We start from the raw sequence: 18,305 nt of genomic DNA on the forward strand, positions 1-18,305 counted from the left end.
AAGTCTGTTGCGCAGCGTGGTAAGGTACGCTTTTCAGCCTTCAGGCCGGACTACTATACCCTCTTCGACTGCGTGCCGATGTAAAGTCGAATTGCTAATTTAATCTGCTGGTGTCCAACAGAACTCAAACTGAACACCCGAAACTATTGTTATACCAATGCATGCTAGTATGCAAGGTCACGACGCGCGCCAGGCTCGAAACTGGCTGGCGGCCCTGCACAGCCACTGATGTAAGGCAGGCCACGTGTGCCCGGCCGTATTACAAGGGTCTCACTACCCATCCCCCTTCTCTACCCACTCACTGTCCCGCCTCCGACTATTGTCACAGACACTTTTAGCAGGCTGGGAATTCTGTGTATATAAGAGTATACTGCCATGCTTGAAGAATGTGACTTGGGGCCATTCTCAATGTTTCGGGCGTCGGGTCGGTCCGGAATGACGCGGCTCGTCACAACTCTCGTCCGTTCGAGAAGGACGTGAGGGTATATAAGCAACGATGCCAGCTTCCGTGGCAGTTCTGGGAGTTCAGAGAGTTCCGCAAGTGAAGGGAAGTGTGACATCGGCGAAGAGGGTAATAGACTCCCTCAAGAGTGGCGCGAAGAGGAGTGACAGGACCGTAAGAGTGTGACTGAGTGGCACTAGGCTGTGTGTGAGAGGACAGGCGTGTGGTAAGAGGTTAATAACTGTCGAGCCTAGCTTCAGTGAGGAATGTGAACTGTAAAACTTGACAGACATTGAGTGACTTGCGATTAAACACTTTTAAGTGCAAGTGATTGGTGATCAGACATTTTTAAGCACATTTATTTATTAGTAATGTAAATATCAGTAATTAAAAAACTATAATAAAACTTAATTCTGCAATCTCTTACGAACCCAGTTATCCCCACATAAGTTCGTAGCACTATTATTAACTAAGGGGGTCTATGTCATATAGCGTGCAAACTAGGGCTTTCTTAAAAGCGTATAAAACTGGCTTAGCTACAATGGAAAATTGTATGGACATTCCCAGATGTTACACTGCTTATGAATTGTGCAGAAAGTACAGACATTATTATTGCAGGTGATGCAATGGGCTGGCGCAATGAACAGATGCATCAGCTCGGGTTCATGTCGCTTGAAACCTGATACATGCGAGCATGCCGTGGTAAAGCTACAGCCATAATACCGAGAGCAGATTACAATGCTTGAGCTTATCTTTCCACCTTCCTATTATTGCCATTTTCGTCTTGAATTCTGCAGGTGGTTGGGATCCATCCTAGGGCTGCAGAACATTTGATCTCGTACAGATTCAAGAGGCAGGTGGCTGGTTATTGAATGTGTTTGTGTGCAAGCAACCCTAAACTAGATTTGCTAACAAACACTACTGTAAAAATCTACTCAAAGGGATCAATTTAAAACATTTCACAGACAGGTTATAGTATATAAAAATTGAAAGAAGAAAGTATTGCCATACTTACACACAATAACATGGATCAAGTGTCAACAAGTGACTACCTACAGGTTTTATGCAAATTAATATTATTGAAGATCAGATGGCATTGTGAGTTGTTGGACACAAATTTAAGTTACCTACCGAAACAGTTTTCTTTCGATGCAGGTCGTGCCGTAGCTAGGGTTTAATCAGGCATCACAGGTGCCAACAAGAAATAGTGCACAAAGTCCAGCACTAATTGCAACTAGGGTTAAACCAGATTTTACGAACATTCATAAATAATAAACATCTCAGAAAGTTAAAACTTTTTTTATATTATACAGATAAGCACAAATTGTACAAAGAAATGGTTTAAATTACCGCATTGGCCTGAAAATAGGCCGACCCCTTCTACAGCACACTCAAAATCAGGGAAAACTGCATTTTTTAATTTATTTGCTTGAGCCCGCCAGCAACGCAAATTCTTCTCAACACCATATTTCCGCCCAGCTTCCACATTATTTGGTTTCTGCATATCTTATTACACCTTTGAAATTAGCAGAAAAAAAGCAAACAATGTTTATTTTTTGAATAATCAATAAAATAGCACCGTAACGTATGATAATTGATAGTATTACGATTCGAAACACCCGTAAATTCCGCAGTTAAACTCGCAATATTGTTCACACGACAATCCGGATATTTGAAAAATTTTTAAAAACATTCAACACAATAGTTTTCTGTGCACTTTTCAAAGGCTTTCCCGTTCTGTGTTTTACAAAACTCGGTCAGGCGTCAGCCATACAAACCGTGCGCGCACGAATCCGAAATGCAACTGTTGCGCCAGGCATCAACTGTATACTGTACACACTGCGTCTGCTAACATAATTGTAAGTAAATACTTGCTGACACATTAAACTGTATTGTATATCAATGGTGAAACGCTATAATGCTATATAACAACAATTGTTATAAAAAAAAGGCATGGTAAAAATACAAATGGTACGTAACCAAGGGACTATTTCTTGCGCACGAATAATGTGCGTGGCGGCCGGCAGCCAATGAAAATGTTTGTTTACAAGATGCTTTGTTTATTTCAAAACTCCGGTAAGAGTGAACGGAGAATATGGTAAATAACCTTACTGCAAAATAATTGCTGTTTTTACTAATTTTTTACTGTAAATACCACATTTTACAAGCAAATAAAATTACCGCAGCCTGTTAAATACAGTTAAAAAATAACCAGACCGAGCTATAATAAGCTATGTGCTACAAGTGACCACATCTGTGTACTTAACTTAAAATATGAAACGTTATTGGGGTTAAGTGTGTTTACTAAATTTCTAAGTTGGAAAAATTACTAATTACATGTAAGTACGGCGTAATTTTAGGTCAATTAATTGTATATCTGATAACATTTTTATGCCATAAGTGATTCTCCTGTAAATGTACGTGTTTAATTATACTATTTTAGCTAGTGCCCCATTATAGGCCGACTCTAGATTTCAAGGTTGACAAAACTGGCAAAAAAGGTCGGCCTATTTTCGGACCAATACGGTACATAAAATGAAAAATTACTGTAAAAATGAGTTTTTTTTTGGTAATCATGTGTACTTAAGAGGTACAAAGTTTAACTCAACAAACTGTTACAATATTCATTTTAATTAACCAGTACATTCCCTCAGTTGTAATGTGAACTTCCCTGGTAGCATTAAGTTTACCACAAATGGATCATTTCTCACCAATTACGACTGCAGTTAATAGTTAACAAACTACTTCAACATAAGTGATTTTCATACAGTGGAACCTCGCTATTATGAGAGCTGACAATGGCAGGGGAAATCCTCGAAACTACGGGTACTCATAATAACTGAATATAGAAGATTTAAGTCAAAGTTAAAATCCTAAAGCTTCCCAAAATGTCTTAATTTCACACCATACCTCAAAAACATACCTAACTGTAGTGAAAAAATGCAAAGAATAAAAGTTGTAGAAAATTAAATTTTGAATAGCAAAGGTCTCGATGTATTTTTTTTTTGTATCTGCACAGTTTTTGTTTTATTCGTGAATAATTTGACTCATGACCGCACTCAGATGCAGCAAAGATAACAGCTGTCACTGTGCAAGGTCATGGAGGGGAGGTAAGTGGAGGGAAGAAAAAAAAATAACTTAGGAAGGGAAGATGTTCAGGCACCGAACCTTGCAACAAAAAGATGGGGGGGAAATTTCCAACATTTCATTCAATGCACTTGTAAATAATAACTGCATTGAAACAAGCATATGCTAAGGCTGGGTTTATTAACTACACAGAAAACTAAAATAAAAAAAGTTCAATAACAAAGTTTTCAAATACCAATTTAGATATAAACTATGCCAGATGCAAAATCACAACTTAAGTATTGGCCAACTTTTCATCTCTTATGTTTCCGCCTTCCATATTTGAAGTGATGTTCCAAAAACTTAAAAACAGATGTTATGTGTATAGAAGGCCAAAATTATGTTTTTATAATATAAATCACGTTTTCACATGTTAAAATTTTCCGCATGGTGAAAGAAAATAACATATTTGATTTAAATCATTGGACTTTGTACGACTTTCATGGTTTACAAACGACCGTGAATTTTGTAATGATTGCATGTTGTGTTGTTGCTGCACAGTTTCATTTCTGGTGTGGTTTATAAACCCGGCTTAAGTCCTACGACACATACACTTTTTTTAAACAGTTCTGTTGGCAACAATGCAGACACTGTTGCACAGTCCGCAGGCACTGTCTAGAACTTATCATTGTCAATGCTCAAGGCAGTCCGAGGATGAGTCATCTCCCAGTGACAGGCCAGAGACGATCACAACCACCGGGGCGCAGTCCGCAGCTTATCGTTGTCCATGCTCAAGGCAGTCCCGATGACGAGTGCTCATCCCCGGGACAGGCAAGAGTCGTCCACTACCACCGGGGCGCAGTCCGCAGCTTATCGTTGTCCATGCTCAAGGCAGTCCCGATGACGAGTGCTCATCCCCGGGACACAGGCCAGAGTCGTCCACCACCACCGGGGCCTCGTCGCTGTCCTCGTCCTCCACGTGGGAGAAGTCCCAGCCGAACCTGGCGGTGAGGCCCTCGGAGAAGCGCGCCGCCTTGTTCCTGAGACGGCTGTCGACGGCGTCGCTGGACCGGACGGTGCGCAGCAGGTCGCAGACGCTGACGTAGATGAAGTTGCTGTTGGCGACGATGTCCACCAGGAAGTCCTCGGGCACCTCGTCCAGCTGGTGGCCCAGGACGGTGAGGGCGTCGTGGTAGAGCTCGCGGTGCCGCGCTATGGCCTCCTCGCAGGAGCACAGCAGCCCCGCCAGCTGGCGCCAGTGCTCGAAGGCGTCCAGGCTGTTGCCCACCAGGAACGCCACGAAGGCAAACTGCATCTCCCCGAGGAAGTCTGCGTCACTGCGACACCCGACACATCTCCCCCCCTTAATCCAACACATTAGTTAAAAGCAAGAATCAGACTGTAGTTAATTAGATTTGAGCAAGGTAGCACAATTGTAAGAGACTAGACTCTCATTCGAGACACCCTATCAGCATCAGCCACCCTGATTTCGTTTTTCCATTATGTATTTTCATATTTGCATGTAATTCCAGGGTTATTTTGTAAGTAGCATCTATCCATCATCGCTAACGAACTTGCCGTCAACTTAACATAGAGCCAAAAAAAAAAAAAAAAAAAAAATAAATTAAAAGTTAAAAAAACAATTTGACATTGGTGTGATTTACAACCACAAGGAAAGAAAAAAAAAACTTTCATGCTACATGACCTCTATTTGGAGCGAAAGGTTGTTGACCGTTATTCTATTGTTTGGCACATATGTAATAAGGGACCAATGCTACTCATGTTCATTTTTTACAGTAGTAGGTATTATTATGATTGTTAACTTTCCTGCCAGTTACATTACTGCACTGCCAGCTTTTTTATTTTGCTCAGAAATTATTGTTACTGTCGGTTTTCTTTCCATTACAGCGTTCCCCGTTTTCAAGCGAGTTACTTTTCACATTTAACCATTTTCACACTTGTTATTCCAGTTAAATCCATACGAATGTTCAATAACCCAGAAAATTTGCTAATCCAACAAGGCCGTGCCACAACATAAGAATACCGAATGACAATGATATTGATTTACCGTAAGTCCACTATCTTAACACTTCAACACATAGCCGGCATACTGTATGCAGAACCCACTGTTTCTCTTGGTAACATAACCTCATTCCGAAGTAAGCATAATAAGCATTTTTTTTACAAAGTCTGTTATTTTTAATCTTTGCTTAACTATTGTATATTGTCCGCAAATACAGCAAAATACATTTGGATTGTTTTTGCAACTCCGAGGAGCCATAGTTACAGATTTAATAAAACAATCTTTTATTACACTTTTTTTTTTTGCAGTTTAAAACCACTATGATTAGTCATACACTACATAAAACTTTTTTGATACTTTTTATCACAGGGGAAAGGCAGGTTAGTGACAATAGACTATAGGATGGTCGGTCATAGAGTATAGAATAGAAATATAGATCATGCAATCAATTTTGTAAAAAAAAAAAAAAAAAAAAAAAAAAACTAACTTACCGATCTAACGAACTATTATATATTTATATATATGCAAAAAGAATGTGATGTGATACGTTAAAACAAAGAGTTTATATTTGCTATATACAGACCAAAATCTACATGTTTGTGATGAATTAATCTTAAAAACTTTTTCATCGCAGACCTGTGTTATTTATATTCAATGTGCAACTGTGAAGTGAGGTGTCGAAAAGAAATTACAGTTATGCGACTTCCAGCATCGTTGCTGTTTATCCGGGACTCCTGCGACCTGCCGACACCCTGGGACGCCAGTAGTGTCGGTCGGGCACGCACCTGCGACACTGGGCGAGCAAGGCCTCCAGCACGTAGCTGGAGTCCAGGGAGTGGCGGGTCACCTCCGCCGGGGTGGAGCCCTCCGGGTAGCGCAGCTCCGGGAACTCGGCGAAGCGCAGCCCCGTGCCCGGGGCGGGCCTCATGTCCGGCAGCAGGGCCTCCTCGCGGTCCTCGGCACGGCTGCGACCACTGCTGCTGCGGCGTCGGCTGTCCCCGCTCGACCCGCCAGCGGGCACCAGGTCCAGTGCGGAGCGGATCCTCCCGCTGGCCGGCACCAGGCGTTCCGCGACCGCCTCTGTGCAACGCGTGTGACGCGCCCGTTCAAACTCGAACCCCGCCGATCCACGACATGTTGCGGCTACTACGGAACATGTCTAGGGATGTAAAATTGTAAATATTTGAGGTAGGCTAAGGTGGAATGGGAGTGTTCAGGTGCATAGCCAGGGGGGGTGGGGGTGGTTTAGGGGTTCAAACACCCCCCCCCCCCCCCCCTCTTTAGCACCAAATCATTAATTAATTTCTTATTAATCACTCAAACAAATTTCATATTAAAATTTAATAAAATTCTTACCATTACAATATTTAAATTTAAGTACCGAAAACTGCTAAAATAGCACTATTTTACACCTTAAAATTCAAAAATTTTCCCGGAGGGGGGGGGGGGGGGGGGGGCATGCTTCTTAACACCCCCCATACACAAATCCTGGCTACGCCGACTGTGGCCGAAAAAATTATAATTAAAAATGTCCAAAAGTGTTTCAGTTCAGCATAGCGCAGACCGCAGCCATGAAATTGTCACCTCCACTACATTAATATGTTAAATCTGAGCCGCTGCCCGACAAGCAACCTCTCAGAACCTCCTGCAGATGCTTACTGACTCCATGGCCGCGCTTTGTCCTCCACGAGGAAAAAGGACTATCGTGTAAAGTATTTTCTGACTTCATTTACACACACCTGTGATTTTATCAGACAGCTGTTTCCATCTCTTCCATGTGTCGAAAGGATACGGCATGAGAAACTTGTCCAGGTTCAACAGGTCTGACCTCAATCGCTTTTTTTCTTCATCAGGTACTTCTGGAAATCACAACATGAAACACTACTTATGGTACGTACGTTAAAAATCTGAGATCCCAGGATTCTTAGGCTTGCTTCCAGTCGTGACATGAGGCAAAGTACCGTATTTACCAGAAATTTACTGCGACACTAAATATGATGCAACCCCAAACTTTTTGATCATGAGTTTATGAATACAGTATTTCTTTACTGAGGAACAGTAACAATTAAAATACACTGAAACTTAAAATGATTTAAATTATTAAAATTATACCATATTTAACTAACAGCTTTTCTGGTGCCACTATCCGTCGGTAGAGCGATTTGCATGGCCTATTTCGAAACAGCAAGCAGCAATTAGTAGCATTAAAAGGGTAGCAATTATAAGGAAAAGAGTTTGATGGCTATAGTTCACAAGCCATTCGTCAGAGAGGAGAGAATGCTGTGATACATGGTGGTTGCCAGGAAGGTTATGGTGAGGAGGGGGAGGGAGGTGCCTTGACTAACAGCCATTCGGAAGTGTTATCTTGTCTCTGTCACGCCTGCTGACACCCGTCTTCCCACCACAAGGTTCAGAAAGCCATAAACAAGAGGGGACTAAATTATTATAACTGATGCAGTTCACAGACAGATCATGTAGTTTTTCAAATAAGTGGAGTTTCAGGAGGCAATAATTACCAGCTGTCTAAAGTGGCTTAAGTGACACAAATACAAGGCAGAGCATGTGGTTTTTCAACTAAGCTGTTCCCATCGCTGTAAATCCACATCTTCCAGTGACAAGATACAAGTTTGAGATTTTAATATTACTTTACGGTTTAGCAGTTTTGGTAAAAACCATCGCATTATGTTCATTCAGGTAAATACAGTAATTTAATTAACCTGCTAAATTTTTACTTGGATTTAACCGGAGCTCCCACACACTTCCCTCAGCCAATTTCCCGGACATTTCTGTGTCCCACCTAACATCATTTGTGGTTTTATCCTATAATCCAGCACCAATTGAGTCAATCGTGTTCAGACTTTCACGAATGGATTCCGGATGTTGACCTTAACCGCTAGGTCACAATACTGTGCAGCTGGCATTTTTTGTTCGCTCCAAATTTACAGTTACTCTCTGTTTCTATTTCAGTGCAGTGATTCCTGTTTACTTACGGTTACATTTCAAGTTTGCACTTTTGGTATCACAGTTAACACTATACTGACGTTCAATGATACGGCAAAATCACTAATCCAGCATGGCCGTAGTTTTGAACATAATGGATTAAAGATATTTCATTGTACCTTGCTTTTAAACTCTTCGGCTTCAAAATAAGACCATATTATAAAGTTAAATATGACATACAGAGCAACAAATATGTTAAGGTTGTAAGTGAATTCATCTACCTTTTTCTTCTTCTTGTAACAGTGACGTAATTACAGTTACAAGAGATGAATTGGTACAAGATGAGAAGCAACATTAAGCTCTTTGAAATTGCATTATATTATCGACTTACTTGCCAGAGAAAACAGAATCTGTGTGTTTTAGAGACTTAAATTAGTTTACAACATACAGAAAAAAAAATCCTTTTTGAAAATTTCCATACAAATGTATAATCTTAACTGCAAAGTGCATACTAATTAGTGAAACAAGGGACTTATTTTGCGCAGCAAAGAAAAATAACGTTCCTAGTTGCATCCCAGCTTTTTTTTTACTGATTCTGACAGTATTCACTTCTACTAAGGTAAGTGCACCGGTACTCGTCACTGCTCCAATGGTCGTCACTAGCAACTTCAAATGTAAATAATAGAGAAGTAGCTCAATATATCGCCAACTTAAATATTGACAAAAATTTGGTCGACGTTCTAGCTGAAATTACCACAATAGTTTTCGGAACAAACACTATTTTCAATCAAAAAAAGTCCGTGCATCAAAAGTTCGTAGAGCAGTGAAGATAAATAGGGGAATTCCTATACTAAAACACTAAGGACGTTAGTGCACATTTTTACTTCTAATTCTGTAATTTTTCATGTTTATTCGTGATGTTTTGTGCTGAATGTGTTAGTTAAATGTTCTTGAAGAGGTGAAAGTGTTTATTTAAAAAAATTCGTTTTCTTTGTATGATTTAGTTAGGGTGACGAAAACTGGATCAATAAAAACCTTGTATTGCTAGTGTTCGTCATACCTGACGAGCACTGGTACATTTAATATTTTATTTAAAGTTGTGCTAAGTTACACCCTAAAGTTCTTAAATAATATTTGTTCTTTGTTGTTAATAGACAAAGTACGTTATTATGATCAGATCCAGTAGTCGTCACCTATGACGACTTCCGATGCATGTGTATGACGACTTCTGGGTCGGAAATTACTTTACTTTATTGATTGCAAAAATTGTGTAGGCATTGTTGTTTACATTAATTTAGGGGTCATTCGATATATATTTTGACATTAATAAGTAAACTAAACATTGTAATGTGTCTCGTTCTTTAATTACAGGGCAAAATGCCAAAACGGAAAATACCGTTGTATGAAGAGTCAGCCATGGAAGCTGCTCTTAAAGATGTAGCGAATGGTATGAGTATAAAATGAGCAGCGGAAAAAAATAGTGTGCCAAGGAACACATTGTCCGATAAATACAAAGGCAAATCGCCCTTGGGTAGGAAAATGGGCGGGCCCTGATTCATTTTTATATTTTACTTGTGATACCGCATAACATGCTATGTTATGTTGCAGCAACGAATTGAGTCGTATTGCGTACGCGTACAGTATGACGTCGCGTAAATAATAATAAATGGAATATAAACAATTAACAATATTTGATAATTAAACAGTTTTTGTTAACCAAGAAACAATTAAATCTCATTAGAGCGGCTTTATTATATCTCTTTTAAGATAAGAACAAAAAAACGTGAAAATACGCGATAGTGAAAAACAAAAACATACATATTTCTAATTTGTAAAAAAATACTTTGTTACGTTGTTTCTGTTCCAATCTCAAACTTTGTCTACACACATAATACCTTTAATAAACAGTAAAAAAACTTAGACGAGGAATTTCCAAATTATACTTTATTAATAAACAAACATCGTTCTTTGTATCGTAAATTCATTGAATATGCGCGCGCATGCGTAAAATATACGAGAAATGCGAGTAACAAAATGCAGCCGTGTGTAACGTTTCGTTACTCGTTACTAGACGGCACACCCGTTACTCAGTAACGAATACATTCGGTTTGCTACAGCTCTATGTGCTGTCCCTCTTTGTTCCGTGAGTGCTGTAAGTAAATTCAAAATTTAATGAGGATTATTCATTATAATACTGAACGATCTTTATGAAATGCCATTTTGATGTTTAAAATATAGTACCAAATAAAATTTGAAGCCCAAATAGTACAATACTATCATTCTGGATCCATGAATTAAAACTAATGCAGCCGAAATCGCACATGACGACTACTGGCACAAACATGTGACGAACACTGGCAAACACGAAAATTTGCATGACGACTACTGGCTCGAAATCACACTTTTTTCAAAATTATAAATTTACAAAAATAATTTGTGTTTATCGAAGAGTGTTGGATAGCATTGTAGAGTAAAGTTTGAGGTTAAAAACAAACATGTAGGGGCAGTAATACACCTACAAGGTTATGTACACAATTTTTTTTTTTTATAAAACTCTTCTTAGCATGACGACTACTGGTACATCTACCTTATTAGTACTTCTGCAACATGATTTTCACCTAAACATCACTTACTACCTGAAGAAATATTAAAAATTGTATAAATAATAATAATAAAACATTTTACAATCTTGCCATTCTGACTGAAGTCTTCCGCATCAGGATCCCATCGCCGGACCACAAGCTCCGATTTCTTGAAAGTGTGGACGAACCCAACGCGGGGCGCAACATCGCCGTGTTTGTTCGTGGCACTGAAACATTACAAAACATTCAAAAATTTTTCCTCTTTAGTTCCTTATGGTTAAAAAAATTTAATTTTGCATTTAATCTTACTTCATACCCCACGCAAACAGAATTCTCCCCCAGTACCATGCATACATATACTGGACATTTTTTTTACTCAAATAAATGGAAAATAATTGTAAGGTTTGCCTGACAATTTTTTTTTTTTAAAGAAAGAATATAGTAGGAGCGCAATGTGTTGAGCCAGGACTATTCCGCATATTCATTTCACCCTGGCTAAATGCAAGCTGCCTATACATAATCAAGCTTTTTTTTCTGTCTATAACAATCCTAGGTGAGATTCAGAAAACAGGGAGAGGGGTTCTGCCACTGATCTATTGCAAACCAAAATACCATTAAATCAAACAAAGTCCGTAGAAAATACAATCTGGCCAGCTAGATTTTTAAATGTTTGTAACTGGCCCTCGCTGTTGGAAGGGTTAGACCACCCCTGATCTGGGTGCGGACCAAACGTGGCAGTTCTTGGTCACCCCGCCGCTGCACAACTCACCTCCAGGAGACGTAGTGCACCCCGGGCGGGATCATCTTGACTCCCCTGAAGTCCTCCCGTGTGGTCCACACCTTCATGTCTATGCCCAGCTCCGTCCCCGCGGGGACGCCCAGGCACACGAAGAAGCCGCCCTCCGCGAACAGCCTCCTCGCCAGGTCCTGGTCCATCTCCGGCCCAGAGCTCATCCTGCCATCGCACGTCACCACCCTTTCAGGCTCCACGTAGAGCTACCGCATTTTACCATCATTACTTCTGATGTGCACAAAGATTTATAGAACACAGGAAAATACTGACGCGCTATTCACACAAGGTTTTATTTTAAAGCCGAGGCATGTTCTAGATACTAGGTTGCTACTCCGTTAAATCTATGATTGAGATGCTGATGCTGCACTATCCACAAATTTTTTTTCTTTTTTCGACCCCAGGTATGTCTAGATACTAGGACCCCGACTCCATGAAAATGCACAAGTGAAATGCTGACACTGCACTATTCACACAAGGTTTAATTTTAGAGCTGAGGTTTGTTCTATATACTAGGATCCTACAGTGAAGAAAAAAAATATGTCTCAGAACAGAGGAAGATGAAGGAATTTTACTTTTCTGACGTAGCCACGGATTGTGATGATGATTTCTTATTTTTTGAAAGTCCTGTGGTTGTACCACTACATAAGCCCTATAAATTAACTTTCTTTGTAGTGCCAAACATATTCTGATCCTTAAAACATGAAAATAATTTTTTGCTTAACTTATTGCATCATGTTCTCTCACTACTTCATACTATATTTCCTCCTATCTAATGATCTTTACCCCACAATTCCTCTGGTCACCTAGTCCTTCCCACTATTGAGATTCTTAACATTCCGTTAGAAATGAAAACACATTTATGATGAAGACTCCAGCACCATTCTATAGCCTACTGTGCAGTTCATGTCATTTCCCTTTATCCATCGCAACTGTATCAGCCTTGCCAGCCTCACCATCCATCTTCTTTCCTGAAGCATGTCCTATCCCAGATACGTATGCATCAATGATGACAGATGAAACTCCCTTTCCCATTAAATACTCGATTACCAGTTCCCTTCTCCCCTTCGCAATCAATATCTTTCAAAGATCTGACACAATAACCCCCGAACAATACAATATTTCTGGATTTGTTTACCTGTTAAATAAAACCTCACTTATGCACTTTAAGAAACCACAAAAACATCAAAAAATTATTATGTTAAATGAAAATCTGACAATCCATTTTGTTATTTTTTTTATTTATTTAATGTTAAAATGTAAACAACCAAAACACTTGCTCCAACTTCGAAGAACGATCATAGAGTACACCAACGACATTAACGCATTGAGCTCATTCTATGGACTAGCGGTATCAAATGTTCGAGGTACGTTCAACAAGATATATTTTGACTATAACCTCTTTCACGTTCTATTTACCTAAAACGGTTACCTACTACCTCATGTTCATTGAAAAGATAGTCAAATCCAGGTTTATGCATATAAGGGTGTCATTTTCTTACGTTTTGCCACAAAAACTATTATCTGATGTCAGAATAATGTTCGCAGGCTTTACCGGCCAATGTCTGAAGTAGCTTGGCTTCTGGGTTGTAGCAGTTGCTTCCTGATGATGGCGACTGCAATGTCGACCGAAACGTCGGTGAATTATTCGCCAAGGACACGGCTACAATCCAGAAGCCAAGCTTCTTGATGTCAGGTTTGTTTAACAATTTTTCTCAAACAGAACCATGTTTTAGTTAAAGCTATTACATTTCACACCTGCCTCCAATGATTTGCTATGTGTTGTGCCAGGAGCACATGCTAGGTAATTACCATGCGCTAGAGCACCAGAGATTTCAGGTTAGGATTCTTGGCCACATTAAAAAGAGGCAGCTCATGAATGGCTCAGCAAAGGCCCCTCTGAGTAGAAAACCATTTCGGATGCTGTTTAGTAATGGAATAAAAGAGGACTTGAAGTTGAAACTTTTTAATAAGGCACCACCATATGGTGCTGTTTCTTTCTTTATGTAGTCTGCTTCGTACTGGAGCTGAGACTCATCCCAATGCACCTTAACCTGCAGGCTGGCGAAGTTCATTTGGGTGTTAATGTGTCGGTGTGTACATGCGATACAACATTATATAACCTTATACATAATGGCCAAAGTACACTGATGCTGACGGCTCACTGTTCGTTTCTGATTGACACAGGGGATGATGAGTAGTCGTTTAAAAGTTTACAAAGTTGACGTCGTCCGGCCGACGACCACCCCAGAGCCCGACCTGCACCCGCCAGTATACGCTCCCGCTAACGGAACACACCCCTGGCCATGGCCCACCCGAGTCAGGCGAGCCGAACAGCGATTAACGGCAAAACCGCGAAAACCTGAGTAGACAAGAGAAGAACCGTACCCATTCCTCCTGGAACATTAAATTAGGATTTTAGCGACAATAAAGTCTCTTCCAGACACACCCGTTTGGAGTCTAGCGTAATGAGGTCAAGCCTGGCGCGAGAGAGGCCGAGCCTCCCTCGGACGCCATGCCAGTTCGGCAGTTCAGCGCAGCCCACGGACCGGGGCGGACCTACGTCCCACGGAGAGGCAACATCCTTTGTCTTCATCGAAAGTAACGTCCGGTAACTATAGTCACTAATTAACAGAACCCCTTTTTTTACTTAACCTCTCCGTGAGTACCCGGTCTCTCTTTTCGGTCCAGGACCTAATCCGACCGCATCAATTTAAAGACACCCCGCACCACACTTGGTCAGCGGGGCTGATCTTCAGTATACGGCACGGGCCGTCTCCCGCAACTTACAGAACTTTACTTAAGGTCACGCGCACGGCGCTGACCACAAACCCGCAAGGGAACTTGGACAAACTTAATTGCGGTGCGTGTTTCACCTCAGTGGGCACAACACCCGCGCAGAGACATTCGCATACGGGATTGGCCGTCTCCAACCGTCCGCCCCCTTAATTCAGTGTGTTTTTGTGTCCCGTAATTTGTATTACTAACTTACGTTACCCGAGTAACGAGTGCCACGTAACTTGTGCGCGCCCCCTTAATTCAGTGTGTTTTTGTGTCCCGTATTTTGTATTACTAACTTACGTTACCCGAGTAACGAGTGCCACGTAACTTGTGCGCGCCCCCTTAATTCAGTGTATTTTGTGTCCCGCCTTTGTGTTACGAAATTACGTTACCCGTGTAACTAGTGAGACGTATGAGACGTAACAGCGTCCGAGGCCCACGTAACGCGGAACACAAACAATACGGCGCCACGGAATAACGAATTAAACCCCCCCCCCCCGGGGACCTCTGTAGAGTGTTGTATTGTGTACGACTCGATCCTATGAATAAAAGGTACGACACCGCCACCTCAACTCCACGTCTCTTATTTAAACGCCATCTCACGCAACACCGCCGCCGGCCCTAGTGGGCCACGCAGGGGCACATACACCCACGACCCCAAATTCACGACTAGAACCGAGCTAGTCTGGCGCCCACCCGGACAATACATATCAAGAGCCGCCTTTTCCCACTAGGAGCCACACCGGGACTCGAGCCCGAGACCCCGGACGACGGCAAAGTTTACAAGGTTGGTGACTATACATACATATAGTTACAATTCAGACAGTTTTGTCACTGCGAGCGCAATTTGTCCAACGTGAATGGTGGAGATGATTAAGGTTTAGGACTGTCGTAGTATATGGGAAGAGAGCCCTGTAGTTAGTTACACAAGATAAATGCGTGCTTGAAGTCCGTTGTGCGGTTGCATATAATGTAATTATGTTTCCTGCTTGTGCAGAGGGCCCCTGTAAATCACCTACCACTACAATTTATTGTATACAATACAATGCTACTCAAAAGGTTAATGGAGAAGGTAGAGTTGTTGGTAAAGGAAGACAGGGTGATAAGTTGGATAGAAAATTACTTAGGGAAAGAAGACAAGATGATTAAGGAAGAAGGAAAAGTGATGCCAGGAGTGCCACAGGGTAGTGTGCTAGGGCCTCTGTTGTTCACAATAATGATGAACGATATAGAAGATGGAATGAAGGCCAGGATGAGAGTGTTTGCTGATGATTGCATGGTGTATGAGGTGGTGAGGAAAGGGGTCTTTCTGCATGGGAATCTAGAAAGGGCAGAAGAGAACTGTATGTAGCTGAATTTTGGGAAAATGAAGGTGGTTTGGTTAGATTTACGAATAAGAAAAGGTAACAGGAGAAGTGTAAAGCTGGAAGGGGCAGGAGATAAAGGTTGTCAGAAAAATAAGTACTTGAGGATAATCCTGCAAAATAACCTGAAATGGACAAGGCAGGTTCAGCTCATGATGAGTAAGAGGAGGACAGCGCTGGAGTTACTTGGCATGACCCTACAGAAGGCAGGGACGTGGGTAAAGGCAACCTCGATATTGGTTATGCCAAGGTTGGAGTATACTTAGTGACTGAGGTAATGGAGCTGGAGAAGGTGCAGCATAGAGCAGCGAGGTGGGTGATGGGTATGTGGAGAAGAAAGGATAGGCAAGAGGGAGAAATGCATGGTCCATATGAAATGATTAAGGTGTTTTAGTGGGAAGTATTACAGAATAGGAGGTGGGAGGACAGGTTAGTCAGGTTGTTTAAGGCTATATATGGAGAGGGGCACTGGGGACATCTGAGAACTAGGGTACATAGAGGTGGGTATAAAGGGTGTAGATATCACTTATAAGAGCTCCAGAGGGAATGAAAGTGAATGGTAAAAGGGAGGCATGATTTAATTGTGTGGACAGGAAGGAGGTGGAATGTGTTTGAGGATAAAATCCTGAGGATGAGAGATGCATGTGATCTGAGAAGTCACCAAAAAAAGGAGGGGTAAGATAAAGGGGAGGACTCCTTGCCACTGGGTAAAAGCCCAATTGTGAGTAACAAACAAATAAAAAAGTGTTAAGCTGGGTTTACGATTGATTTCCTTAAGAATTATAACTTAACATCGAGCACACGATTAAGTCAAAACTACATTTTCCAGTTTATGATTGACATAGAAGTCGTTAATTCTGACCAATCACAGCACACAACACATGGTCGGCCATTGTTCGAAACGGAGAAGCAGGTATGAAATAGGTTATTGACAAATGGAATATCTATTTTTTGAAATGGATGATGATTACAAATGACAAATATACGAATTCTAACCCAAAATACTGCCTCGCTCGGTCCAATAATAAGACATAAACTTCCGGTTGAAAGGTTCCGGTTTGTTGTGATTGGTCGCTTCCCTTAAGTCTTAACGAAAAATATAAAATATAACCATTTCTGTTAAGTCTTAAGTCATCATATGGTTCGCACACGACCCGTCAAAATTCACACACGACAATCATAAACCATTCCACTAGTTTACATAGAGTCATATGGTAAGTACACGACTAAGTCTTAAGTCTTAATTCTTAATTTTCAATCGTAAACCCACCTTTACTAGATTTTATAATTCAAATACCAGAAGGTTCTCCATGGTATATAAATCCATCGGTATTATAAATATTTTCGTAAAAATATTAATTTCTTAAGCAATTATTATTAGGATTTTATTATGTAAACTTTATGCACTTTTTATAAACATAATGTTTCGCACTCTTACGATATTATACATTATAAACTTTATACTTTGTACTTTATACTTGCAAACGTTTCAAACTACGCGAACATAGTAACTATCAGTTCTCACATATGTAAGGTGTGAGTAGTTTAGTGTACAAAAGTGTACATCTGTCTTGTTCTTAATATTTGTATGCGCGTCGGTAAAGGAAACCATTGAAGGTATATTTTTAAATATAAATATTGCAATATTTAAAGGATTGTTAAAATATGCAATTGTTTTGCATTTGTGTATTTATTTTGAAGCAGTAAGCACTTTCGGGTCCAATAGTAAATCTTGTGGGTACGTATGGAATGTTGAATTGTTGAAATGGTTTGTTCAAGTTTACTTGTTTCAAATGCACGAACTACGTGAAAGTGTCGGCAGTTTATAATGGCAACAAATATTTAAATATTTAGAGTTAAGTTTCAGAATCCATATATTTGATTGGGATTCTGCATTTCTCAAACTACTGAAGTGTGTGCGGAGCCAGGGCTGACGCCACACCCGCCTATTTGATTTGTTTGTTTGTGGTAATACTGGTAAATATGTATTGTACGGATTAGCGCCAAAAAAAATCGTACAAATATGAAATAACTTTCATTATATGCTATCTTACGTCCTCTCTTCAGAACCGCCTGCGGAGATAAAAAATTCCAATTACTTTAGGAGATATCGAATTTTTTAATCTTCATTTTTTGGCGATTTTTTTTAAAAAAAAATTTAAAAATCCGAAAATACCTTTATTCTGTGCTCTTAAACTTCCTCTTTTCATTAAACCCGGCTGAGATAAGAAATTCCAAATACTTTTGGAGATATCGAATTTTTTAATTTTCATCCTGTGAACTCGTGCGGCGATAACGGTTGCTTGTTTACAAGTAT

General features: G+C 40.5%; 2 protein-coding genes across 7 annotated transcripts in view; one reads left to right on the forward strand and one right to left on the reverse strand.

Moving 5' to 3' along the window:
• Positions 1 to 1,725: 1,725 nt before the first annotated feature.
• On the reverse strand, positions 1,726 to 13,164 carry LOC134539141 (protein AAR2 homolog). Of its 2 annotated transcripts, none has more exons than XM_063380891.1 (6): positions 12,982 to 13,164; positions 11,823 to 12,008; positions 11,165 to 11,280; positions 7,271 to 7,390; positions 6,317 to 6,611; positions 1,726 to 4,845 (listed from the first exon to the last, which is right to left on the reverse strand). In XM_063380891.1, the coding sequence occupies exons 2-6, from the start codon at positions 12,005 to 12,007 to the stop codon at positions 4,395 to 4,397; spliced, it is 1,167 nt and encodes a 388-aa protein (XP_063236961.1). In that variant the 5' UTR covers position 12,008; positions 12,982 to 13,164; the 3' UTR covers positions 1,726 to 4,394. The 2 variants fall into 2 exon arrangements, with proteins under 2 accessions (XP_063236961.1, XP_063236962.1); XM_063380892.1 differs by having other exon boundaries at positions 12,800 to 13,153.
• Positions 13,165 to 17,518: 4,354 nt separating this feature from the next.
• LOC134539142 (serrate RNA effector molecule homolog) overlaps positions 17,519 to 18,305 on the forward strand; it is a 55,454-nt gene continuing 54,667 nt past the window's right edge. For 2 of the 5 annotated variants that reach the window (XM_063380893.1, XM_063380897.1), the window contains exon 1: positions 17,519 to 17,605. The gene's annotated coding sequence lies outside the window, so the exon portion shown is untranslated. Of the gene's footprint in view, positions 17,606 to 17,625; positions 17,727 to 18,305 lie in introns of those variants that run through there. The other 3 variants (XM_063380894.1, XM_063380895.1, XM_063380896.1) reach the window with 3 other exon arrangements.

Source organism: Bacillus rossius, chromosome 14 (assembly GCF_032445375.1).
Source record: "Bacillus rossius redtenbacheri isolate Brsri chromosome 14, Brsri_v3, whole genome shotgun sequence".
NCBI classification, from domain to species: domain Eukaryota; kingdom Metazoa; phylum Arthropoda; class Insecta; order Phasmatodea; family Bacillidae; genus Bacillus; species Bacillus rossius.

Coding starts and splice junctions, on each gene's coding strand:
- LOC134539141 (XM_063380891.1), bottom strand. CDS start 12,007: ATGAGCTCTGGGCCGGAGATGGACCAGGACCTGGCGAGGAGGCTGTTC. Junction 11,281..11,822: donor GTGCACTACGTCTCCTGGAG/GTGAGTTGTGCA, acceptor GTAATGTTTCAG/TGCCACGAACAAACACGGCG. Junction 4,846..6,316: donor TTGCTCGCCCAGTGTCGCAG/GTGCGTGCCCGA, acceptor CGGGTGTCGCAG/TGACGCAGACTTCCTCGGGG.